Source organism: Osmerus eperlanus, chromosome 5, assembly GCF_963692335.1.
Source record: "Osmerus eperlanus chromosome 5, fOsmEpe2.1, whole genome shotgun sequence".
Taxonomy (NCBI): domain Eukaryota; kingdom Metazoa; phylum Chordata; class Actinopteri; order Osmeriformes; family Osmeridae; genus Osmerus; species Osmerus eperlanus.
This window is the reverse complement of record NC_085022.1, coordinates 1,952,468-1,973,940: the sequence shown is the minus strand read 5'-3', so window position 1 is coordinate 1,973,940 and position 21,473 is coordinate 1,952,468. Positions and strand designations below refer to the sequence as shown.

The 21,473-nt window shown below is 41.5% G+C and overlaps 1 protein-coding gene across 2 annotated transcripts in view; it reads right to left on the bottom strand.

Moving 5' to 3' along the window:
* Nucleotides 1-19,930, bottom strand: part of amn1 (antagonist of mitotic exit network 1 homolog (S. cerevisiae)) — a 32,783-nt gene extending 12,853 nt beyond the window's left edge. Inside the window, exons 1-3 of one of the 2 annotated variants that reach the window (XM_062461020.1) lie at nt 19,868-19,930; nt 13,570-13,702; nt 13,316-13,445 (exon numbers count right to left, since the gene is read on the bottom strand). In XM_062461020.1, the coding sequence (XP_062317004.1) occupies nt 13,316-13,445; nt 13,570-13,702; nt 19,868-19,893 (289 nt within the window). In that variant the 5' untranslated portion in view covers nt 19,894-19,930. Of the gene's footprint in view, nt 1-13,315; nt 13,446-13,569; nt 13,703-19,867 lie in introns of those variants that run through there. The other variant, XM_062461026.1, reaches the window with a different exon arrangement.
* Between the last annotated feature and the right edge of the window lie 1,543 nt (nt 19,931-21,473).

Genomic DNA, 21,473 nt, shown 5'->3' with positions numbered 1-21,473 from the left:
AAAATGCATTTCTGGAAATGCATTTGAATTTGAATTGTGGTCACGATTTTGCAGCCACGTTCTTAAAATGAAAATGCATTTCTGGAAATGCATTTTCATTTTCAAATTTTACATTTCAAATTGAATTTTGGTATCTATTTGCTGGGGCATGTTTTGAAAATTAAATCTCAAATGTCTATTTCTTTTTCATTTTAATTAAGTGAAATATTGAGCACTCTTGAAGAAGAAAATTAAAATGCAAATAGGATGATTGATTACTAATTTCATTTATGAGTCAAATAATGCAGCCACATTCTTAAAATGCAAATGCATTTCTGGAAATGTATTTGCATTTGAATTTTGGTAACGATTTGCTTCCATAATCAAGATTCATCGGTTCTGCATTTAATAAACACAAGGAAGTCAGAAACCATTCCCTGCCTCCTTAATCTCATACGCAACATCGAGGAGAACATTACAATATCAACATCTGCTAACAAGAAAGCATTAAAGATTTTAGACATTTGTTCTACATGTAACATTCCATTTTAATATTTTTTATGTGCCCAATATTCCCGTACGTGTGGTTGTTGCTATGCAACGGACAAACAGCATTGTGAACTTCACGTTTGTTAGCCTAGCTAGATCTCGCACCATCTCATTCATTCTCAATGCTCATTTTATAAAAGTTGCCTTTAAAATAACAACAATGACAATGGGACACTTTCAATAAAATAATATTTAATTTAAACATTAGGCCTAAACATTCTAAATCATTCAAATGTAGGCACTGGGTATAGGCTATAGCTACTATAGTTACGAGTTACTCGATAGAATAAGGCTGTTGTTAAGATTTGGTTATATTGATTTGGATATCTCCATTAATTGTGCATCCGTGGAACACGTTTCTCATGTCCCCTTCGTCTCTGATGACTTTGCTTCCGACCACTCTTGCTCTCTTAGCCGGTGGCTCGGTGTTGGAACTTGGAAGTGCCTTCTTCAGCAAGGATATTACTCCAACGCTGTCTTTCATTGAGATTTGGTGCCCAGTAACTTTGAAGGGAGCTTTCGGATTTATGTCCACTCACTGACATGATTTCTCTTGCTTCCAACCCAGCATTAGAGAGCGTTAACCATTGATCAAAGTCATCCCCCCCAAAAGATCGAAGTTAACATGAAACATGTTGTTGATGTGATTACTGTCAAGCTTGAAATGACAACTAATAACGGTCGCATTATTTTAATAACGCACCAATATGGAACGCTCCTCAGCTTAATTGTAAACAGGTGTACAGTTACTTTTTGAGTGCGCACTAATATGGAACGCTTCCCTTTTAAGGTAAATGTAAAAAGGCGCACAGTACTTTATCGCTCAATAATGCACACCCCAGAACTCCCTCTCAACCAATCAGAATGCTTGATTTCATCCACCCGTATTATAATGAACTATACTGTTGCTCAGCAGTGGTTCCTCTTCTTTATGGCTAGGTTGGAGTTCTGCACATGCATGATTATCTAACCACTTGTTTTACTAATGTTGTGGGAAATTGATTATTGGGCAGCTAGGCAAACCAGGGAGGGTTACACCAGGTCAGGTTTTGGGGCCTAAAATGTCTGGCTTCTATCTGCGCAGTTAAGAAACCATGCGCAGTTAATAAACTCCACTCCAAACTGGTTTTACCCAGAACATGAGAAAGTATGGTGGGGGAATTGGTTTGGCAAACTAAGTATGGGAAAGGAATTAGTATCCTGAGTGTAATAGGCTGTTGTTGCTCAACAGTGTATGGTAGACTCAATCAATTGGATGGGCCCTGGAAGGAAAGGGAGGGGGTCGAGACAGGTTACAGCTGGTGGGATCAAATCATCTATGAACTTAGTCTTAAGGGACTACAGTCATGCATCCGAAGTGGTAGGTTCGGCCAGAACCGAGAGAGATGGAGGATGTAGGAACGGGTTAAGCATGTTGGGGTGAACTGGGGTTGAGATGAAGCGAAGACATGGGAAGTGAAGTAGAGGGGGCTTTTCCAGTGAGAGATTTGATCAACATTTTAAGAGCCAGAGGATGCGCACGCAGTTGTGATGTGGATAGGAACTGGTTAAAGAACCTTCTAGAATGTTTAAGAAGGTTATGTCATTATATCAGGCAGGGAGGGGGATTGTGCCACATATCTGTCTATATAATGAGATGTCCAAGGAAATGTGGTTGTCTTTTCTGCATGTATTTGTGAACGCACATCTGCCTTGCCGAAATAAACCATCAAGCTGCCTTGAGCCTTTGAAAGATATTTTGCCTTTGACTACTTTTTTCTACTACCTTCTATGGACGTCTGTTTTCTACAACACTGAGAAAGGCCCATCTGAATCAGTGCAGGGGGCCGTTCTCGGTACGTCGCTAACTCAGTTAGCTGGATTTGATTGTTGACGATTTGTCATTATGTTGGATTGTTCGGTTCTTCGAAGCTCATCCTGGACTTGCTGTCATAGCAACAGGTCCGTAAACTTAAACCTGCTTGGGAGCAGGTTTATTTTATGTAAACACGATGAGATTGAGGCTTTACAAGCAGAGGTGATACAGGAAGTCTGTCACAGACATGTCTTGTCCCTTTTTACTACAGGAACCTGTTGCAGAAGGTGCAAGAATAATAAGCTGAATTTAACATGAAACCGAATTAATTGCTCATTGCGTGATAGGCTCCTTAAGCACAGCGCGATATGCTAGCCTATACTTTTTGAGAGGATAGTCTATCGTTTTTTTGTGAAGGTGTCATTTACATAATAAATTTGTTGAAACCACATCATATGACATTAAAGATGATAAATGAAAATATGAAAATTTAAAAAAACATAGGCCTAGTTTACTGTAATAAGCGATAAAACGCGTTGTCACTCCTCTACATTTAATTTGGTCTGCTACTTTTTGCCAGCCCTCTTTCTTGGATTTTGCAGACTTTGAGGCGTTCCCTGGCGTTCTGATAAAATCTTCAAATTCGGAGCAACCTTCGAGCAAGCTGTTGCGCTGTTGCGGAAAAAACAGGGCGCTCATTTTGGCCACGGTGAGCAGCCATAGACTTATGTGAGCAGCCAATAGGAGCGTTGATTATCAAGGTTTCTACTATCGATACATATCCCCTTTTAGACCAAAGCATAACTCAATCCAGCTATACTAATTATAAACAACATGGGTGTTCGAAGAACCAAATTAGCCAGATCATGATTAGCAAGATGATGTCATCTTGGATGTGTCATTTGATCTCGGATGTAATAAGCGACGTACGGAGAACGGGCCCCAGACCTGTGATCAAAAGCACATCTCACACAGCCTGAGGGCATGCACATTTGCAACACAATGATATTTTGAATTCTGGACTACATTCCACCCTACCAGAGCCTCGTTCGTCGTAAGGGTTGAAGCTAAATTAATCAATTGTCCCTTTAGCCAGTTAACATTAGCGAGATGAGTGAGAACAGCAAATATCGGTTCGTCAACGGCTGATCCGCATCCAAATCATGTGGTTAATTTTAATCAGGCTAAACTTATCAGGGAAATTGCACGTGCACGTCCTACTTCAAAAGGCAGGAAAGGTCGATCACCAAAACCGTGATTTTCTAACGGTATGATGGCGGAAAAGACGAAAGAGAGAGCGGTGATAGGCTATTCTCGCCATCCGAGCAAACTATTATAATGAACCTGTCTCTGCGAAGACAAATGCGAAAGTTTTGGGGAAATGTATAGGCTCATCTTAAGTGCCTCATTACCCCAATCAATCAGATCACATTTCTTTAAATGTGCCTGCTGGTATAGGCTTAATGGAAATTAATAATCGAATGATATCTTGCTAGCGAAAATAATGATCTCAACTCTTTCAGAATAAGTAGACTAGATAAAAACAAGGCCAAAGAGTATCTAATTGATACGAATTCATAAGACAATTATGAGGATATAGGCTACTGCGCTTATATCATGTACTATATATGTGTATGCATAGGCCTATGTGTAAATCCCTCTTTGATTTCATTGACTGGGACATGGCCAGGGAATATGATGAATTGATTCATCAGCTGGTTAAGCGCCAAGTACACTTTTCTTACAGCAACGCATGCTGCGGCTTTGCCAATGTTTTCTGCATCGCCAAACTGTATAAAATTTTTGCTAGCCTACCTGACGCAAAAAAACTCAAGGCTATGCAGTCTGAAGCAGTTAAAGTTTCAAGTAGCTTGTCAATTTCTTCACATGTCAAGACATAAAAAGGAATCGATATGACGTTTCCCACTCTCCCACAGTGAAACATATAAAAAGCACAGGCACAACAGATAAGACAAGACATTTCGTAAAACATATAGCGTTACATATTCACATACAGCAGCATAAGCTCATAATAAAGCATAAAGCTTGCTGCGTCGTGTGATATTTGCAATGTACGGCCCGAGAAGGTCTTGCAAATAAATGAGTCCTTGTCGGCTGAATCGATATCGCTCAAACAAGAACTCATCCGTGTGAAATAAAGGATCTTGGTAATCGCGAAGAACTCTATTGGTATGGAAAGCTAATCGAACTAAAATATAGCTCCTTGGTCAACTGGGTCTCTCAAAAAGGGAGCTGCCATGTTATTTTCTGGGGGTGTGGCAAACTTATCCAGCTACACTTACGTTAGCCTGCTCTGGAGCAGGTTAGTGCTAATTGATATGTTACTATGGTGATTTATCGAAAGTTGCTTCCACGAACCAAAAAGAGGGGCGTTTTTTTTATCTTAGCCTGAAAATTAGCTCGCTAAACCGCTTAGCGAGCTACGACGAATACCACCCAGGTGTCAGAAACGACTGAATAATTGAAACCTTGTTAATGTTTATTAAAAAAAATACAATTCACAAATTTGAAAAAAGTATGTTTGTCAACATTCAATGTTTACATCGGTGCACATACATTCATTCTGTATAAAATACCAAAATATAACAGAGGAACAATTGTGATTCTAGAAAAATAAGTCACATTTACAGTTAGGTCCATAAGTATTTGGACATTGACACAATTTTCATCATTTTGGCTCTGTATACCACCACAATGGATTTGAAATGAAACAATCAAAATGTGCTTTAAGTGCAGACTTTCAGCTTTAATTTCAGGGTATTTACATCCAAATCAGGTGAACGGTGTAGGAATTACAACACATTTTATATGTGCCCCCCCCCCCCCTTTTTAAGGGACCAAAAATAATTGGACAAACTAACATAATCAAATCTAATTGTCACTTTTAATACTTGGTTGCAAATCCTTTGCAGTCAATGACAGCCTGAAGTCTGGAACCCATAGACATCACCAGACGCTGGGTTTCGTCCCTGCTGATGCTCTGCCAGGCCTCTACTGCAACTGTCTTCAGTTCCTGCTTGTTCTTGGGGCATTTTCCCTTCAGTTTTGTCTTTAGCAAGTGAAATGCATGCTCAATTGGATTTAGGTCAGGTGATTGACTTGGCCATTGCAGAACATTCCACTTCTTTGCCTTAAAAAACTCTTTGGTTGCTTTCGCAGTATGCTTCGGGTCATTGTCCATCTGCACTGTGAAGCGCCGTCCTATGAGTTCTGAAGCATTTGGCTGAATCTGAGCAGATAATATTGCCCGAAACACTTCAGAATTCATCCTACTGCTTTTGTCAGCAGTCACATCATCGATAAATACAAGGGAACCAGTTCCATTGGCAGCCATACATGCCCACGCCATAACACTACCTCCACCATGCTTCACTGATGAGGTGGCATGCTTTGGATCATGAGCAGTTCTTTCCCTTCTCCATACTCTTCTCTTCCCATCATTCAGGTACAAGTTGATCTTGGTCTCATCTGTCCAGAACTGTACAGGGTCTTTTAGATGTTTTTTGGCAAACTCTAATCTGGTCTTCCTGTTTTTGAGACTCACCAATGGTTTACATCTTGTGGTGAACCCTCTGTATTTACTCTGGTGAAGTCTTCTCTTAATTTTTGACTTTGACACAGATACGCCTACCTCCTGGAGAGTGTTCTTGATCTGGCCAACTGTTGTGAAGGGGTTTTTCTTCACCAGGGAAAGAATTCTTCTGTCATCCACCACAGTTGTTTTCCGTGGTCTTCCGGGTCTTTTGGTGTTGCTGAGCTCACCAGTGCGTTCTTTCTTTTTAAGAATGTACCAAACAGTTGATTTGGCCACACCTAATGTTTTTGCTATCTCTCTGATAGGTTTGTTTTGATTTTTCAGCCTAACGATGGCTTGCTTCACTGATGGTGACAGCTCTTTGGACTTCATATTGAGAGTTGACAGCAAGATTCCAAACACAAATACCATACTTGAAATTAACTCTAGACCTTTTATCTGCTCCTTGTCAATGAAATAACAAACTCCCATGAGGGAATAACATACACCTGGCCATGGAACAGCTGAGCAGCCAATTGTCCAATTACTTTTGGTCCCTTAACCCTCGTGCTGCCTTCGGGTCACATGACCCAAAGGTTCATAACGAACCATCGTTGTGTTTACCCAATTTTACCCAATACAAAAACAAATTAAAATAATTTTCTTTTAACCTTTGCAATGTGGGGGGTCTGAGACAGCCCAACGGTTAAAAGAAAATGCTTCACTTTGTCTTTGTATGCGGTAAATCTGTCGCAATACGACGGTGGGTCACAATGACTGATGGGTCAGAATGACCCGAAGATAACACAAGGGTTAAAAAGGGGGGGGCCACATATAAAATGTATTGTAATTCCTACACCGTTCACCTGATTTGGATGTAAATACCCTGAAATTAAAGCTGAAAGTCTGCACTTAAAGCACATCTTGATTGTTTCATTTCAAATCCATTGTGGTGGTATACAGAGCCAATATGATGAAAATTGTGTCAATGTCCAAATATTTATGGACCTAACTGTATATCAAAACAACTGTCTGCTAAGTATTCTTCTATCCTTGGCACAAGGAATTATTGGATTCTGTTGAATAAAAGTGACTTTTAGGATTGTCAGTCAACAATAATTATGTGTTGTTATGTCTTTTTATTTTATTGCACGTAAGGACATGTATTGTGAACTAGGGGTGGAATCCTGATTCAGTCTTCTCGTGATTCATATCGATTCACACATTTCAAAAAAAGAAAATAAACAAAACCTATATATTTTTTTATAACTATGAGTTAACTAAAATGCAAGAAAAACAATACATTTCAAGGTTTTGAATGCTGATGTGTGTGTGTGTGTGTGACATCGCGCTCAGAAAGAGAAACCACTGCACCCAAATGTGGTTGAGCGGAAGCAGGTGTCAAAAACTGTTGCAAACGAAGCATATACCTTTCCACAAGCTTTAGACTAACTAAACTGACATTTAAAAGTGACAGACTTCCACCTCCACATGAGGCAGGCGAAAAGTCTTGTCTCCATCCTGTAACTTGTTTAAACCGTATAAAAGAACTGCCTATTACTGTGAAGCTTTTAGACAACTCTAAACCGACACAGCCTTGTTTCCTTGCAAGAAATAAACCATTGAACTTTCCTTGAACCCGACGACTCTGTGCACTTCTTGGTAAAGAAATATACCGAACAGGAACAATCAGTCCACCAGAGGGAACAACTGTACATTCTCTGTGACGTTGACAAGGCACATACTGACAGTGTCATTTTTATTTTATAATCCTTTAATAACCCCAACAGAAATAAGAGTATACATTCCTCCTTCCAACGTAGAATGGATAAAAAATAAAATATAAATAGTAATAATAATCTATTCAAGAGGACTGCCTTCTTGCTGTCGGCCAAGGACTGCCTCATCCCTCCTGACCCACCTCGGGGTTTCCCCCTTGAGACCCTGGGAGGACACATCTCCATTTCTGGAGGTCTGGTGTGTGGGATCCTTTACATCCACATCCAGTTTTTTAACCTTACAAACCGGTTTTGACTTTTTTTCCCACTGTTGGTAAAAAACGATCCTTCCAGTCTCTAAAAAGCCGCTCTTTGACAGGACTTCTGGGCTAGGGGCTCCTTGACCTGAGAGTGAGGGTTTGCGGGGGCACCAAAGTCTAGTCTGTGAAATGATTGTGTCTAGTTGATTTAAAGGGTTCGTCTTTGCTTCGGCTAGTTTGTACATCTCCATGGTTATTCCGTGAAGAACCAAACAAGGCCAGTGTGATCATGCTCCCTTGCAAGCTACTGTTAACACCGCCAGGGCCTGTAAGCTTTTGAGAGCTGTTAGCCTCTGCTTGGTTTACCTCCGGTGACCATTTGGGCTCTGATTTGACCGGTTGAAAATCCTTGAAAAGCCAGTATTCAGACAGATCGGGCTGAAGAAGAGAGTTGGACCCAATAGTTAAGGCTCTCTTACTCATTTTACTCTTACTACTTTTTGGGACAAGTTCTGAATTTTCCAAACATAGTTTCCTCTTTCCTCTTTCAACATGGTTATTATCTAAAGGAGGTCTTGCAAGACCAAGGTTAGTCTCGCACTGGCAGGCATTGTTCCGGCCACACATTTCGCTCATTAACTTCAAGAGACAGCAATACTTTTCTATTTGACCTTCCTCCTTATTCTCTGACGTCCACTCCTTCGACTCCACATCCATCTCCTCAGATGACTCCTCCTTCACGGGGCAATTTTGCAGAGATCCATCCTCTTTCTCCTGGTCTGTTGTCTTTTCACTTTGCCCCTGCACACATTCATAAAGTCGTTTGGCCTCCTCTGGAGCCAGGACATGGATTTCTATGGACGTGAATGGATCGCTTGAACTACAGTCTTCAGAACATTCCACCTCGTCAGGCGATGTTGTCTCTGTACTGCTGTCTGTGAGACATAACTCTTGAATTTCTTTCGCATCTTTGGATTCAGGCCTGGGCGGTACATTCTCTGGCGGGACCATCACTGCATCTTGCATCTGGCCATGTGGTTGTTCAGATGTCATGGTCTCTTCGGCGCCGTGCTGCTCTGGTTGCTTCAGCTCAGGATGCTCCTCCATCTGAGAAGTTGGTTGGGTTCTCTTAAGGCAACATGGAAAGCCAAAATCGTTATCTATGTCATCTAGCTTCTCATTGGTATTCAACCACAAAGACTTATGCACCTCCTCAAAATAGACAGCACCGTGTCCGAGAATATTGAATTTGTCTTTAAGCCTATCCATGTGTTTAGGGTCGACTTGGGAAAATATAACGTGTGGTGACTTCATGTTACCACAGGACTTTGTTACAAATTCCATAAACTTTTTGTAATAGTCTGATTGCAGCATGAATAACAATCTATCGTAACTTCCACCCCAATAATGGGTTAATATTGTGCTAGCAACATCTTTTTCAATTGCACTGTCCTTCTCTGAAAAGTTTTGGCACAACTTCAGCAAATCTGTACATTTTTCTAGTGTCCAAGGGATTGTAGGAATTGGGGACAGCTCTAAAACACCCTCAGCTGAAGTTACCGAGCAATCGGTTTCCTCACTGCAAGGCACAGGTACCTCTCTCTCCTCCCCTTGCCCCTGAGCAGGACTGAGTGTGTGTTGACCTTTGGTAGTAGAATACAGTTTTAACGGTTCAGAGGCACTTGTTGTTTGGGTTGTCTTCTGTGGAGTTTTGCTTGTCATTGTATCAGTAGCCATGACCTGCTGTTCTGTTGATAGTGGTTGTACCACTGCAATGGCTTTTTGCCCATGCTGAGCAGATGGGCCTGATGCTGAATACTGTTTGAAATTAAAATGATTGTGTGTGACTAGCTCATACATGTTCATTGTTTGGGATTCATTACTTGCTGAAGGTCCTTGCTGTTGTTGCCCCTGGATATTCTCAACCGGTTTACATCCAACATTTTGTGCTTTAAATTCATTCCCACTTTGGTCATTTGTCACATAGAGCGGTGCACCATTTGTCTTCTGCTGTTCTAGTGCATGACTGTAAAGGTTACTGTTAGTAATTCTGCATTCCCTCATTGCCGTTTTGTAAGACGGCAAAGCCTCGTCTTGCCCTGCAAATTGTACATTCCTCTGGGTGCCTCCATTTTGTTCAGCATTTGCTGTGCAAGGCTGATTTGGGGTGGCATGTCCAATTATATGATGCATTTGGGGATGGTGTGTGTGTTGCAGACCTACATTTGTCCCACGAGCAACAATGCTTGCATTGTGAAAGCCGGGTATGCTCTGGAAGGAAATATAACTGGCCGGGTTGGATTGCTGTTGTTGGTTCGTGCTTGGCTTTGGCAGTATTTGTCGACTTGAAGCATTTTTAGTTGGTACACCCCGGTGGCTGTGATTGTTGGTATTAAAAGGTTGATGGTGAGATTTCTGACTTGGTAGCATGGATGGGCCACTAACAGCAGACATACCAGACTGACCGCTGCTCATTCCGTTTCCACAGCTGGCTGGCTGGTTCTGAGGCAGACACATCCTTTGCATATCAGTGGGGAAAGACATTGAACATGCTGTTGGTGTCACAGGACTGGAGGTCTGTGCACTTTGGACATGACTGTCATAGTTTGAGGAACCCCGGGATTGTGGATTATATTGAGGTGGAGTGTTTGATTGTAGCAGAGACAAAAGTAGCTGCTGTCTGTGAATCTGGTTGTTGCCATGACCAACTGTCGTAGCAGGAGTTGCCTTCAGATTTTCTCTGCAGCGTACCTGCTGTTCCCCGTGTTGTCCCCCATGCGTTGGGCCTTGCAGGCAATAAGCATTTGTGCTGTGGTGTGTGTTTATTGCTGAGGGGGAGATTTGAGGAGACCCTCGGCTGTTCACTGGCTGTGCTTTAAAATCCTCTCTGTGTTGGCGAGGAAAGTTCCCACCACAAGGCAGGGGGTGGTTTCCATGTGCTTTATCTACACAAGTGGTTTGTGAATTAGCTTTCTCCAGCATCGAGGGTGTCCTCAAAAAATGGTTTACGTTTGTATGTCCCCCTTGAGATGAAGTAGTGACCCATTTGCTTGAAGCGTTTTGATTGGATAACTGTTCAGTGGCGTAAGCTCCAATAGGGGAAGGGCACTGGCCCTGTGGCGCTTGTGTGGCCGATATCATCGGTAAATACTGTTGGAAATTGGTGGTTGGATTCCAACTATTTTGACCTCTGGTTCCATCCTGTTGATCTTGTCTGTTGACAAAAGGTTTGGAGTGTTGTCCAAAATATGCTTGACACGATCCAGCGGTGGCCCATGTAGAAGTCTCCATCCTGTTCCCCGGTCTTGGCTTGCCAGTCCTCCCTTTGCTTTGGGCTTGGGGTGGAGAGACATTTATTTCTGAAATAACCAGACAAATAACAAACACAAAATGAACTTTTGATTTTGAATGAAAAGGCAAAAGGCCTAATGTGACATTAGCCCAAATTAGATATTGACTACAAACTCAGACATATTCCCGCTTCCCCAAATTATAACCCTCACATCATTTTATGCATGTGCAATATAAGCGTAAAAATAGCAGTTTTCTAGCTCACAACCATGTGAACCAGACACAACACATGTGTTGTGTAATTTTTGTCTAAGTTTCGATCAGGTTCTGGCTCCAAGTCCAAAAACTGCTCAGGAATAGCAGTGGAGTTGGATGCAGAGAGTTTGAGCTCACAAAGTCCAAACCAACAAACTGAGCCTGGCCCCGTGTCTCCAAACTGAGGACCTGCTCTCTGGCTCTCACCTTAAATACTCTCAAAATGTCTGTCCTTGCTTTACAAGTCCTAGCCCTTTATGAAAAAAATTAACAACAAAAACAACAAAAAAAGAGTTATGGAAAACTATTTCTATTATTTTATGAAGATGGCATAGATTTAAAGCATACTTGTTACTGATGAAGAAAGATTGTAGAATGTTCTTCATAGCTTAAGTTTCCGTTTGCTGTTAGAATTAGAACCCGAAGCCATTTGTTTTGAGAATAATGTCTGGCTGATGAAGTTATTGGCTGGCTAGCCAGCTCAGCCAAACCTAAATGGCTGCTGCAGCCGCCAAATTGTTCATAGCTACAAATGGCTGAAGCTGCCACTTCATGTCTACAGATGTGTATGTTATACTGATTTACTAGATTTTTTATATTTCCAAGTCCTAAATTATTTCCAAGTACAAAAATATCGATAAAACACTAGTCCTGACACAACGACAAAACGGCATTCTAGTCCTGACAAAACGGCATTCTTACTTCCAAAAACTGAAAATCAAACAAAAGCCTGAGTATCCAATGTAGAAAATTAGGAAAGTATGTGAAAACAACACAATTACCTTTTCTGTGGGTGGTGTGCAGTGTGGGGTGTGTGTGCAGTGTGGGGTGTGTGTGCAGTGTGGGGTGTGTGTGCAGTGTGGGGTGTGTGTGCAGTGTGGGGTGTGTGTGCAGTGTGGGGTGTGTGTGTGTAAGATGTATATTAAAAAAACAGAGCCGGAGGAGGGGGGGTAATTTTTGTACATTTGCGAGAAACAACTCAGAGATTCTCAGAGATTATCAAGTCACAAATTTGCGAGAAATAAACTAGTAATTTTGTGAGAAAAAAACTGACTGAAAAAACTATTTGTGACATTATAAAGTCGCAAATTCGATTTTGTTTTAACCTACAATGGCCCTAATACACCGTTGTAGATATCTGTGGGCATCGCAGGACTGTAATAAACACAACCCCATCATTAAGGTCAGACCGGCACTAATTGGACAGCATTTTGACCGAATGTATTGGACGGGATACCTACCTACCTCCCAGTAGTAGTCAGGCAGCGCAGTGTTGCCTTTAAAGAAGGGGGTGGGATATTTTGGGATGAATCCTTTTGAACTCAAGGTAAAATTGCTAGGTTCAAAAATCACCCCTTAGCAGCCAATCACATCATAAACTCCATGACATTTCCATATATTTAATGTTGCCTATATATATAATCTATACTGTTAGCCATCTGTCCTACCACAACAACTGCTCCATTGATCAGTTAACTCTTATAACCCTTAACTCAGCTTTATAGTCCAACCCACCGCATCCTGTAAGCAGCTACAATTAGCCACAGGATGTCTATAAACAAATGGACACAGAAGCTTTACAGATCAAACCACACTTAACCCTTGTGTTATCTTCGGGTCATTCTGACCCATCAGTCATTGTGACCCACCGTCGTATTGCGACAGATTTACCGCATACAAAGACAAAGTGAAGCCTTTTCTTTTAACCGTTGGGCTGTCTCAGACCCCCCACATTGCGAAGGTTAAAAGAAAATTATTTTAATTTGTTTTTGTATTGGGTAAAATTGGGTAAACACAACGATGGTTCGTTATGAACCTTTGGGTCATGTGACCCGAAGGCAGCACGAGGGTTAAATCACATTCATTTCACACACTATCTAAAATTCCATATCCCCTCCCTTTGTTTAGTGAGAAAAAGCAGAGCTGGACCCACCTTCTGAGGAGATAGAGAGGCAGCCTCGCAGGAGAATCGTCCGGAGCTCAGGGCAGTGAATCTGTCTCAGGGCAGAGTCCGATACCGGGCAGTTCTGCAAGTCCAACTTGTGTATCCCAGCATGCAGAAGCTGAAGCCACAGGGAGAACAGGAGCATCTCTGTTCTTGTGTCTACATCATAATTTAGAAACTGTTGTGGGGTTTTATAAGATTTCAGAGAACGAGATGTAAGCTATCAGAAATTAAGCCGATACCTGACTGATGTTGAGGTCGGTGACTGTGCCATGAGATGTCATGATCCGCACCAGTCTGTCCTTGATGTGCACAGGTAAGGCGATGATGTCTTTGTGAAAGTGGTCTGCATAGGTTGCCACAAAACTCACGCATCTGCAAATAAGAGATCAAATGATAAATATGCATTGCTATTGTGGTGTTTTACATATTCTCCAGATCTATGAATTAGTCAAGCCAAAAGCCAATTGTAAGGATGATTCTTTGTATTGAGGAAGAAATGCTAGAGCTATATCCGAGGAAGAACTTAGATGCTGTTGGGAAAATCTTTTCTCAAGGACTGCACAGAGTCGATGGAGTCAAGAGAGTTCGATAGTTTATTCTTGCAGCAAGGAGACAAGTCTATCTCTAACATAGTTGTCCAGGTAAAAGGAATAGTTCCTTTTATGATAGGATCCACCGGTTTTCCTTCTATGGCGTGGAAAGTTTCATGCTTCGTTTGCAACCGTTTTTAACACTAGGGGATAAACACCTGCTCCTCATTAGAATCAGAATTCGGTTTATTCACCATGTATTTTACACAAACACAGAATTTACTGTGGCAGGAAGGTGCAGACAATAAACATATACGGATCTTAAATTAAGTAAAAAAGTACAAACTTAAACTAATTCTAATAACTAAACAATTAAAAAATAAAACAATTTAAAATATAAAATATAAGAATAAGAATTTGAATGAGCAGCATGAGTGGGCAAAAGGTGCGTAGTGCATAGTTAATTTCAGTGGGAGTCCTTGGCCTTGTTGAAGAGGCCAGTAGCAGATGGAAAGAAACTGTTCTTATGGTGTGAGGTTTTAGTTCTGATGGGCCGCAACCTTCTGCCAGAGGGGAGTAGCTGGAACAGGGAGTGTCCAGGGTGGGAGGAGTCAGCCACAATCTTCCTCGCTCACCTCAGGGTCCTTGAGGTGTGCAGGTCCTCGAGGGTAGGCAGATTGCAGCTGATCACCTTCTCAGCAGTGCGGATGATACGCTGCAGTCTGCTCTTGTCCTTGGCAGTGGCAGCAGCGTACCAGATGGTGATGGAGAAGGTGAGGATGGACTCAATGATGGCTGTGTAAAAGTGCACCATCATTTTTATGGCAGGTTGAATTTCTTCAGCTGCTGTAGGAAGTACATCCTTTGTTGTACTTTCTTGGTGAGGGAGCTGATGTTCAGCTCCCACTTGAGGTCCTGGGAGAGGATGGTGCCTAGGAAGCTGAAGGACTCAACAGTGTTGACTGGGGAGTCGACACAGGGTGATGAGTGGGGCTGTATTCTTCCTGAAGTCCACAACCATCTCCACTGTCTTAAGAGCATTGAGCTCTAAGTTGAGCTCTAAGCTCACCTGGCTGCACCAGGTCGTCAGCTTCCCACCTATAGTCAGACTCATCCCCGCCAGAGATGAGCCCAATGAGGGTGGTGTCGTCCGCAAACTTCAGAAGTTTGACGGACGGATGACTGGAGGTGTAGCTGTTGGTGTACAGGGAGAAGAGCAGAGGGGAAAGGACGCAGCCCTGAGGAGATCCGGTGCTGATACATGCAATGCAAAGACCGAACAATAAAGGTCAGCATATTTAAGCAAGGGTTGAGGTTAAGACAAAGAGGATCATTCCTTGGGTGTTTCGCTTCTGCTTAACCACATTTGGGTGCAGTGGTTCCTCTTTCTGCACGCGAAGATGTCTTGCACAGCAGTATTCTTTTCAGCCTGTATAACAACTCACACAAATATTTATAACAGTTGCTCACTCAAATAGTTAATACATATATTTATTGAGAGGCAGTTACAAACGAAACTGTACTGTACTGTTGCCAGTGGTACGTGACAGCGCCTCCTGAAAAATAGTTTCTGGTGGTGGGGTTAGTTCAAAACACTGTGGGAAGTCCGGTCATAACTTCGTGATATAATGCAGGGTTCCAGTGATCAGACGGTTGTATCCAAAAAACGTATTCTTTATTCATTAAATGACAGGATTGGAGCTGGGATAGTAGTTTATCTCTCAGATGATTTTTTAGTGAGTGTCTGTGTGTGTTTCTGTAAATACAAACATAGATATAACTAATGCAGAATAGAAAATATACACGTTATCCTCAAACCGAAACTAAACAGCGCTAGCTCCGTTTGTAGCATTGAACTGTAAACCATACATTAACACTTTCACTTAGGCTATATAATACATTTCGCTTAACAGATAGCACAAGAGGCAACTTACATTTCGGTGGACGCACACAATTCTACTTCTCCTAAATAACTTAAACTTAGCAACTCTACAATCCTGTCGATTTGTGCCTGCCAGGCTTATAGCGGGCTGTAATAAAAAAATAACCGTCACTAATGCTAGTTAGACGCTCACGCAGTAATTCTTCTTAAAGGGGCATGCCCCCTTTTCAACACCTCCACTGGCACATGAAAGTTATGGTTCTTTTGATAGTGGTAGGAAACAGTGTCTCGTGGCAGTTGCATTGGGTGTCTTGCAGAATTTTTGTTGACTGTTGCATAACTGCCCGCGACAATTTTAGAATGGGAGGACTGGCTGTAAACTTAGATTTTCTAAATATAAGTTAAACTGTTTGTGCTAACAGACCCCAAACCATTCTTTTGATGTCTAACTACAAGCTTAGTCAATTTAGACATTATGTTGCATTGGCCTATAGTGTTATGGAGTGAATGTAATGTAAAGCAGACTTGTACACACGTAATGACTTAGTAACAACTTCTTATACTCAGAGTAACTGAATTTAAGCATCTATTAGTTGAATATTCAACATCAATCCATATATACACTTAAAAAAATATGTAAAATAGTTTCAGTATCCACTTTACGAAACACACAGGATTCAGAAAGATCCGTTTTATATCTTAGTAACTGTTGTACAATGAATGTATTTTAATAGTTGTTTTAAAGTAGTTTACCGTTGGCAGAAAAGGATTTGGGTCAGGCTTGATACAATGGAGATTAGTTTGACCATTTGGGAGAGATGCCACCTGTAGTTTTATGACACCTAACTAGGAGACGTGAAGTCTAGAGACGGGAAGTCTGGGTGACCTGGGAGAGTTCTTATCACCTTGGGGGAAGAGACAGTTGGTCTGAAGACAATGCTGATTCAACTTTGATTGTTGTGAGTGAGCCAATGACAGAAGAGACATGGGACAACTGCATGTCTGTATGGTGATTGTAGATGGGCCAATGACTATTGAGAACTGTGTGTTATAGTCTATAGAAGGATGTTCTGGGGGGTTCAGGGCCATCAGCTGGGTAGTGCTGGTCTCTGCTGTTCCATTTTAGAATGCTAGATGGAGCTGTATGGAATTGTCTTTGTGTTATTGTCTTGTTTGTGTGTCGATTATGTTATGTTGGTAACGTTATTATGTATACGTCAAACTTCAAATAAACATTAACTCTGTACTTCACACAACTTCAGCTTAACGATTGACTCTCTTCAAAACTTCCACGACAAGGGCTATAATTTTAAAGAAGGCTATCCTTCATTAACGTGTCTCGTGACACTCAGTGTGTCCTAGTGTCTCGTGCCAGTGTGCCTCTCTCTGAGTTCATTTACATTTACATTTATGCATTTAGCAGACGCTTTTATCCAAAGCGACTTCCAAGAGAGAGCTTTACAAAAGAGCATAGGTCACTGATCATAACAACAAGATATCCCCAAACATTGCGAGCAGCCAAAACATGAAGCATACATTGTGGAAAACCAAATAAGTGCCAAAGGGAAGAACCATAAGAGCATGCAGTTAAACAAGTTACAAGTTCATTGGTTGAAACCAGACCACTGTTGGGCCTTACAGTTCAAAAAATACTGGTGCAATCAATGGCGGGTAAGCTGACATTCTGATTCAAACTATCAATTTGGTTTTGAAATAAGGTCAAACTAATTAGATATTTGACTGTATGACTGTATTTTACCAGCAATTGTATATTTGTCGATAGAAAATGTATAAATCTATGTAAGAGCACAAATAGTCGCTTTCCTGTTATTGTTGTCTGCCACTGCTGCGCAACACTCACATAATGTCTCCAACTGTCTCTGACATCTTTTGAGCAGAAATTGTATTTGTTGATTGAAAATGTATTTGGGTTAATACCAGAAGCGCTGCCTGCCATTTGAAGAGAAAAACATATTCACACTCAATCAAATTTCAGGAGCCTGCTTTCTTGACTTTTCCTAGATATGTGTTTTATCATCCAGTATTTTTACATGATGATGCCTGAAGTAAGGAAATATCAAGTCAATTTTGTTTACACCTTTAATGTAATGTATATACTTAAATTGGCCCTGGTCAAAATAACTATAATAATAATAATAATATCTTCTGTTCCTGTTTAATTGTTGATGTCTTTGTTAAGGTCACCATCCACATCGTCAAGAAGACTGCTGCGTTTGCTACATGGCTGAGATGTGTCTTGCCTTAGGATCTGTATTTGAGTACAACTATATATAGGTCATACAGTGTAGGCCTATGTGTAATTTTGAGATTTTAAGTTGTATTTTTTTCGTTTCTTAAATACATGTATTTTTTTATTGAGAATATTAATGGGATGCTTTGGTTCTCATTGTATGAGAGAAATGCTTGTAAGCAATCAATAACACTGTAATGTAACCTGGCGGTGCTGACTGAGAGGGAACTGCATTTTAGCCAAGTGTCATGGAAAATGGAAATCCTCAAGTTGTTGTAACCACAATCATACCTTTATTTATTTATTTTAAATTTAAAAATGACATAGTTCTTCACTGGAAAATAATGAATAAATGACACCCCTTGAATGGAAATGTAGCTGTGTAGCTAATGTTACTTATATGTTGTCTTCAGTTATTACAACTAATGATAATCGTCACGTAATCCGAAGGTTGCCAGTTCGATTCCCGGTCATGCTAACTGACGAAGTGTCCTTGGGCAAGGCACTTCACCCTACTTGCCTCGGGGGAATGTCCCTGTACTTACTGTAAGTCGCTCTGGATAAGAGCGTCTGCTAAATGACTAAATGTAAATGTCACGTCACCAGGCTCTGCTTAACAACACAATGATACATGTCAATAGAGACGTAGAAGGAGAGTCTACGACGGTGGCTTATGCGCACGCTTAAATTCAGTCACTCTGACTAAAATAAGTTGTTACTAAGTCATTATACGTGTGCTTTACAAGTCTGCTTTACATTACGGTCACACCATAACACTAAATGCAATGTCTAAATTGATTACTTTGTATGGTAAGCTTGTAGTGAGGCGTCAAAAGTATGGTTTGGGGCAGAGGCGTTGTTAGACATAACACTCTACTGGGGCACAGGCCCCTAATTCATATCCTTTTTTTTCTTTCAAGCTTGCTGCGCACAATGCATTACTAGGCTATAGAAACTCCCCTTGCTTAACCCACTATACAACAGTTCAGGGACGCAAGTTTGATATCAGCTTTGGTAGGGACATTATTTGGTTAAAGGGAGTGCGCACATTTTTTTCGCATTCATTTCAGCGCAAATACTGTTTTTTTGAGCTTCATGTAATATTGTTTTTATGTTTTATTCAAAATAAGATGAACGGTAGGCCTATCATTTAGAAACTCTTTAGTTTTGTAATGTTTCTTAGCCTACCTCAATTTTGACTTGTGTGCCGAGTCCGACACCTGGGGGGTATTCCAGAAAGCAGGTTATGCAACATAACCAGGTAAGTTAACCCACCAGCTGATTCACAATGTTGCAGCAACCAACTGGCAATGTTGCTACAACTGGGTGTCAGCTGTGGAGTTAACTTACACCCCTGGACCTGCTGCAGTGGCTATTTGGCAAGCTCAGAAGAGCACGCTGACATGGAATTCTGAATGCATATAGGTTTGGGTTTTCGGTTAAACACTTTTATAAGCGTTGATTGATACTGCGTTAATTTTCCGGGATTATCATTCTAAATTAATGCACTGACTAATACATTGTTAAAACTCAAACTTTAGATTTTACTGTGGCACAGCAGATTTATACTGGGGCACGTGCCACAGTAAAAAGGGTCTAACAACGCCCCTGGTTTGGGGTCTGTTAGCACAAACAGTTTAACTTATATTTAGAAAATTCTCCCATTCTGAAATTGCCGCAGGGCAGTTATGCGACAGTCAACAAAAATGCTGCAAGACACCCAATGCAACTGCCGTGAAACACTGTTGCCTACCAGACAACAGAACCATAACTGTCACGTGCCAGTGGGGGCGCTGTCACGTACCATTAGCAACAGTATAGTACAGTTTTTTTGCTCCTACTGCATTAGTGTCGAGAAGTCTTACAGTACTCACATATTCGAAAGCGAGTCCACTTCCATGATATAAATTGTACACGTGATTGATTAGTGAATGGTTGATAACAAACGGTTTGGTTTGTTATCAACGTCAGAGATGTCGTTATGCAATTGCATACTTTCTATTCTATTTAAAAAATAAATAACATAATTATTCATAAGCATGCAACCAAACCGTTTAAAAATCGGTTGAAAATTGAGCAAGTTATGGTCATTTAAAAAGTACATGTAGCACCAACACAATGTTATGGGTGAGCGAGTTGACTGTAGCAAGATGGCTGCCATGTGCGGACGTTCTAGACTCCGCCGTAAGACATACTAGTCTTTATATATATCTATGGGGAGAACTGCCACTCTCGGAAAACTTCCGGCTTCTGAACTGGTTGCAGTTCCACTCGAGGTTCCATTCGAGGGCGCTCATAGGCGCGTGCAGAATGAATGGAGGTCTATGGTAGCCTGGCTCTGCCCTCCTACGTACTTCCGCTCAATTTTCATTTTGCTTCTGTACTAGGTCTGGGCATTCGTACATCAGTTTTTGCCAGATACATTTTTCAGCAAACAGAGGGAGTGGCTGAGAACGATGACGTTGATGTCGCGCTTTAGTTTGCATTGTAGTCAGGGCTGGACTGGCCATCTGGTATACCGGGCATTTTCCCGGTGGGCCGATGCACTTTTGGGCCGAATCAACGGTATAATAGGTCTTTTTTGGGGCGGGGCCACGCCGGCCCATAAAGAACTGACAGCGGACCATTGGTTAATTTTCTTTATTGCACTGGCCTGGCCTCAAATCCAGGAACCCCCTTCCCCACTCCCGGCCGCAAAGGTTACGTTACCTTGCCTGAAAGCCTCGCCAATAAATGCTATTGAAGGGCGGGTCTTGGCGTGGCCATAGTGGGATTCATAATATCGCCTCCCGCCGGCCCTGAGACACGAGCTGTAGTAGGCTAATGGTGGAAGTTTAGCATCGTTAAAATGGACAAACGACCACCAAAGCGTAAGGGAGGTGCAGAAAAATTACGGGAGAAAAAGATTAAAAATCTACAGGCGAACGCCTCAAAATATGCAAAAATTTCGGACATGTTTGGGGCTGTAGCTGCTTCAACATCAGCATTACCTGTAGATAGGGTGACCAGACGCCCTCTTTTACCCATTTTTTTTTTTTTTTGTGTCCGGCAGGGATTCCAAATTTGTCCGGGATTTTGCCTCGTCGGATATTTGTGTTTCTCTGGGTCTTTCACAAACTATTATGCCCTTACAAGTTTTGGAAAGGGTATCTCCCTTACATGCCACCTTCTTGCGCGAGCTCTGACTATAAAGAGAATTTTAATTTTGATCAGATAGTGCGGCATACAATACACGACCAGAACCCCCCCCCCCACCCACCCACCGACGCAACGAAGTGTGGCAAACTCAAATCTGGTCACCCTACCTGTAGAGGATATAATTATCAAGATATATTTATAAATTATCAAGATATAGTTAATTATCAAGATAAGTTATAAAGATATAACCAATTTATACGCGAAAGTTTCCCACTTTGGCAGTATGCTCCCTGGGCGATTCAGTGGCACACCGGTACAGAGCGTGTACCACATGGGCTGAGG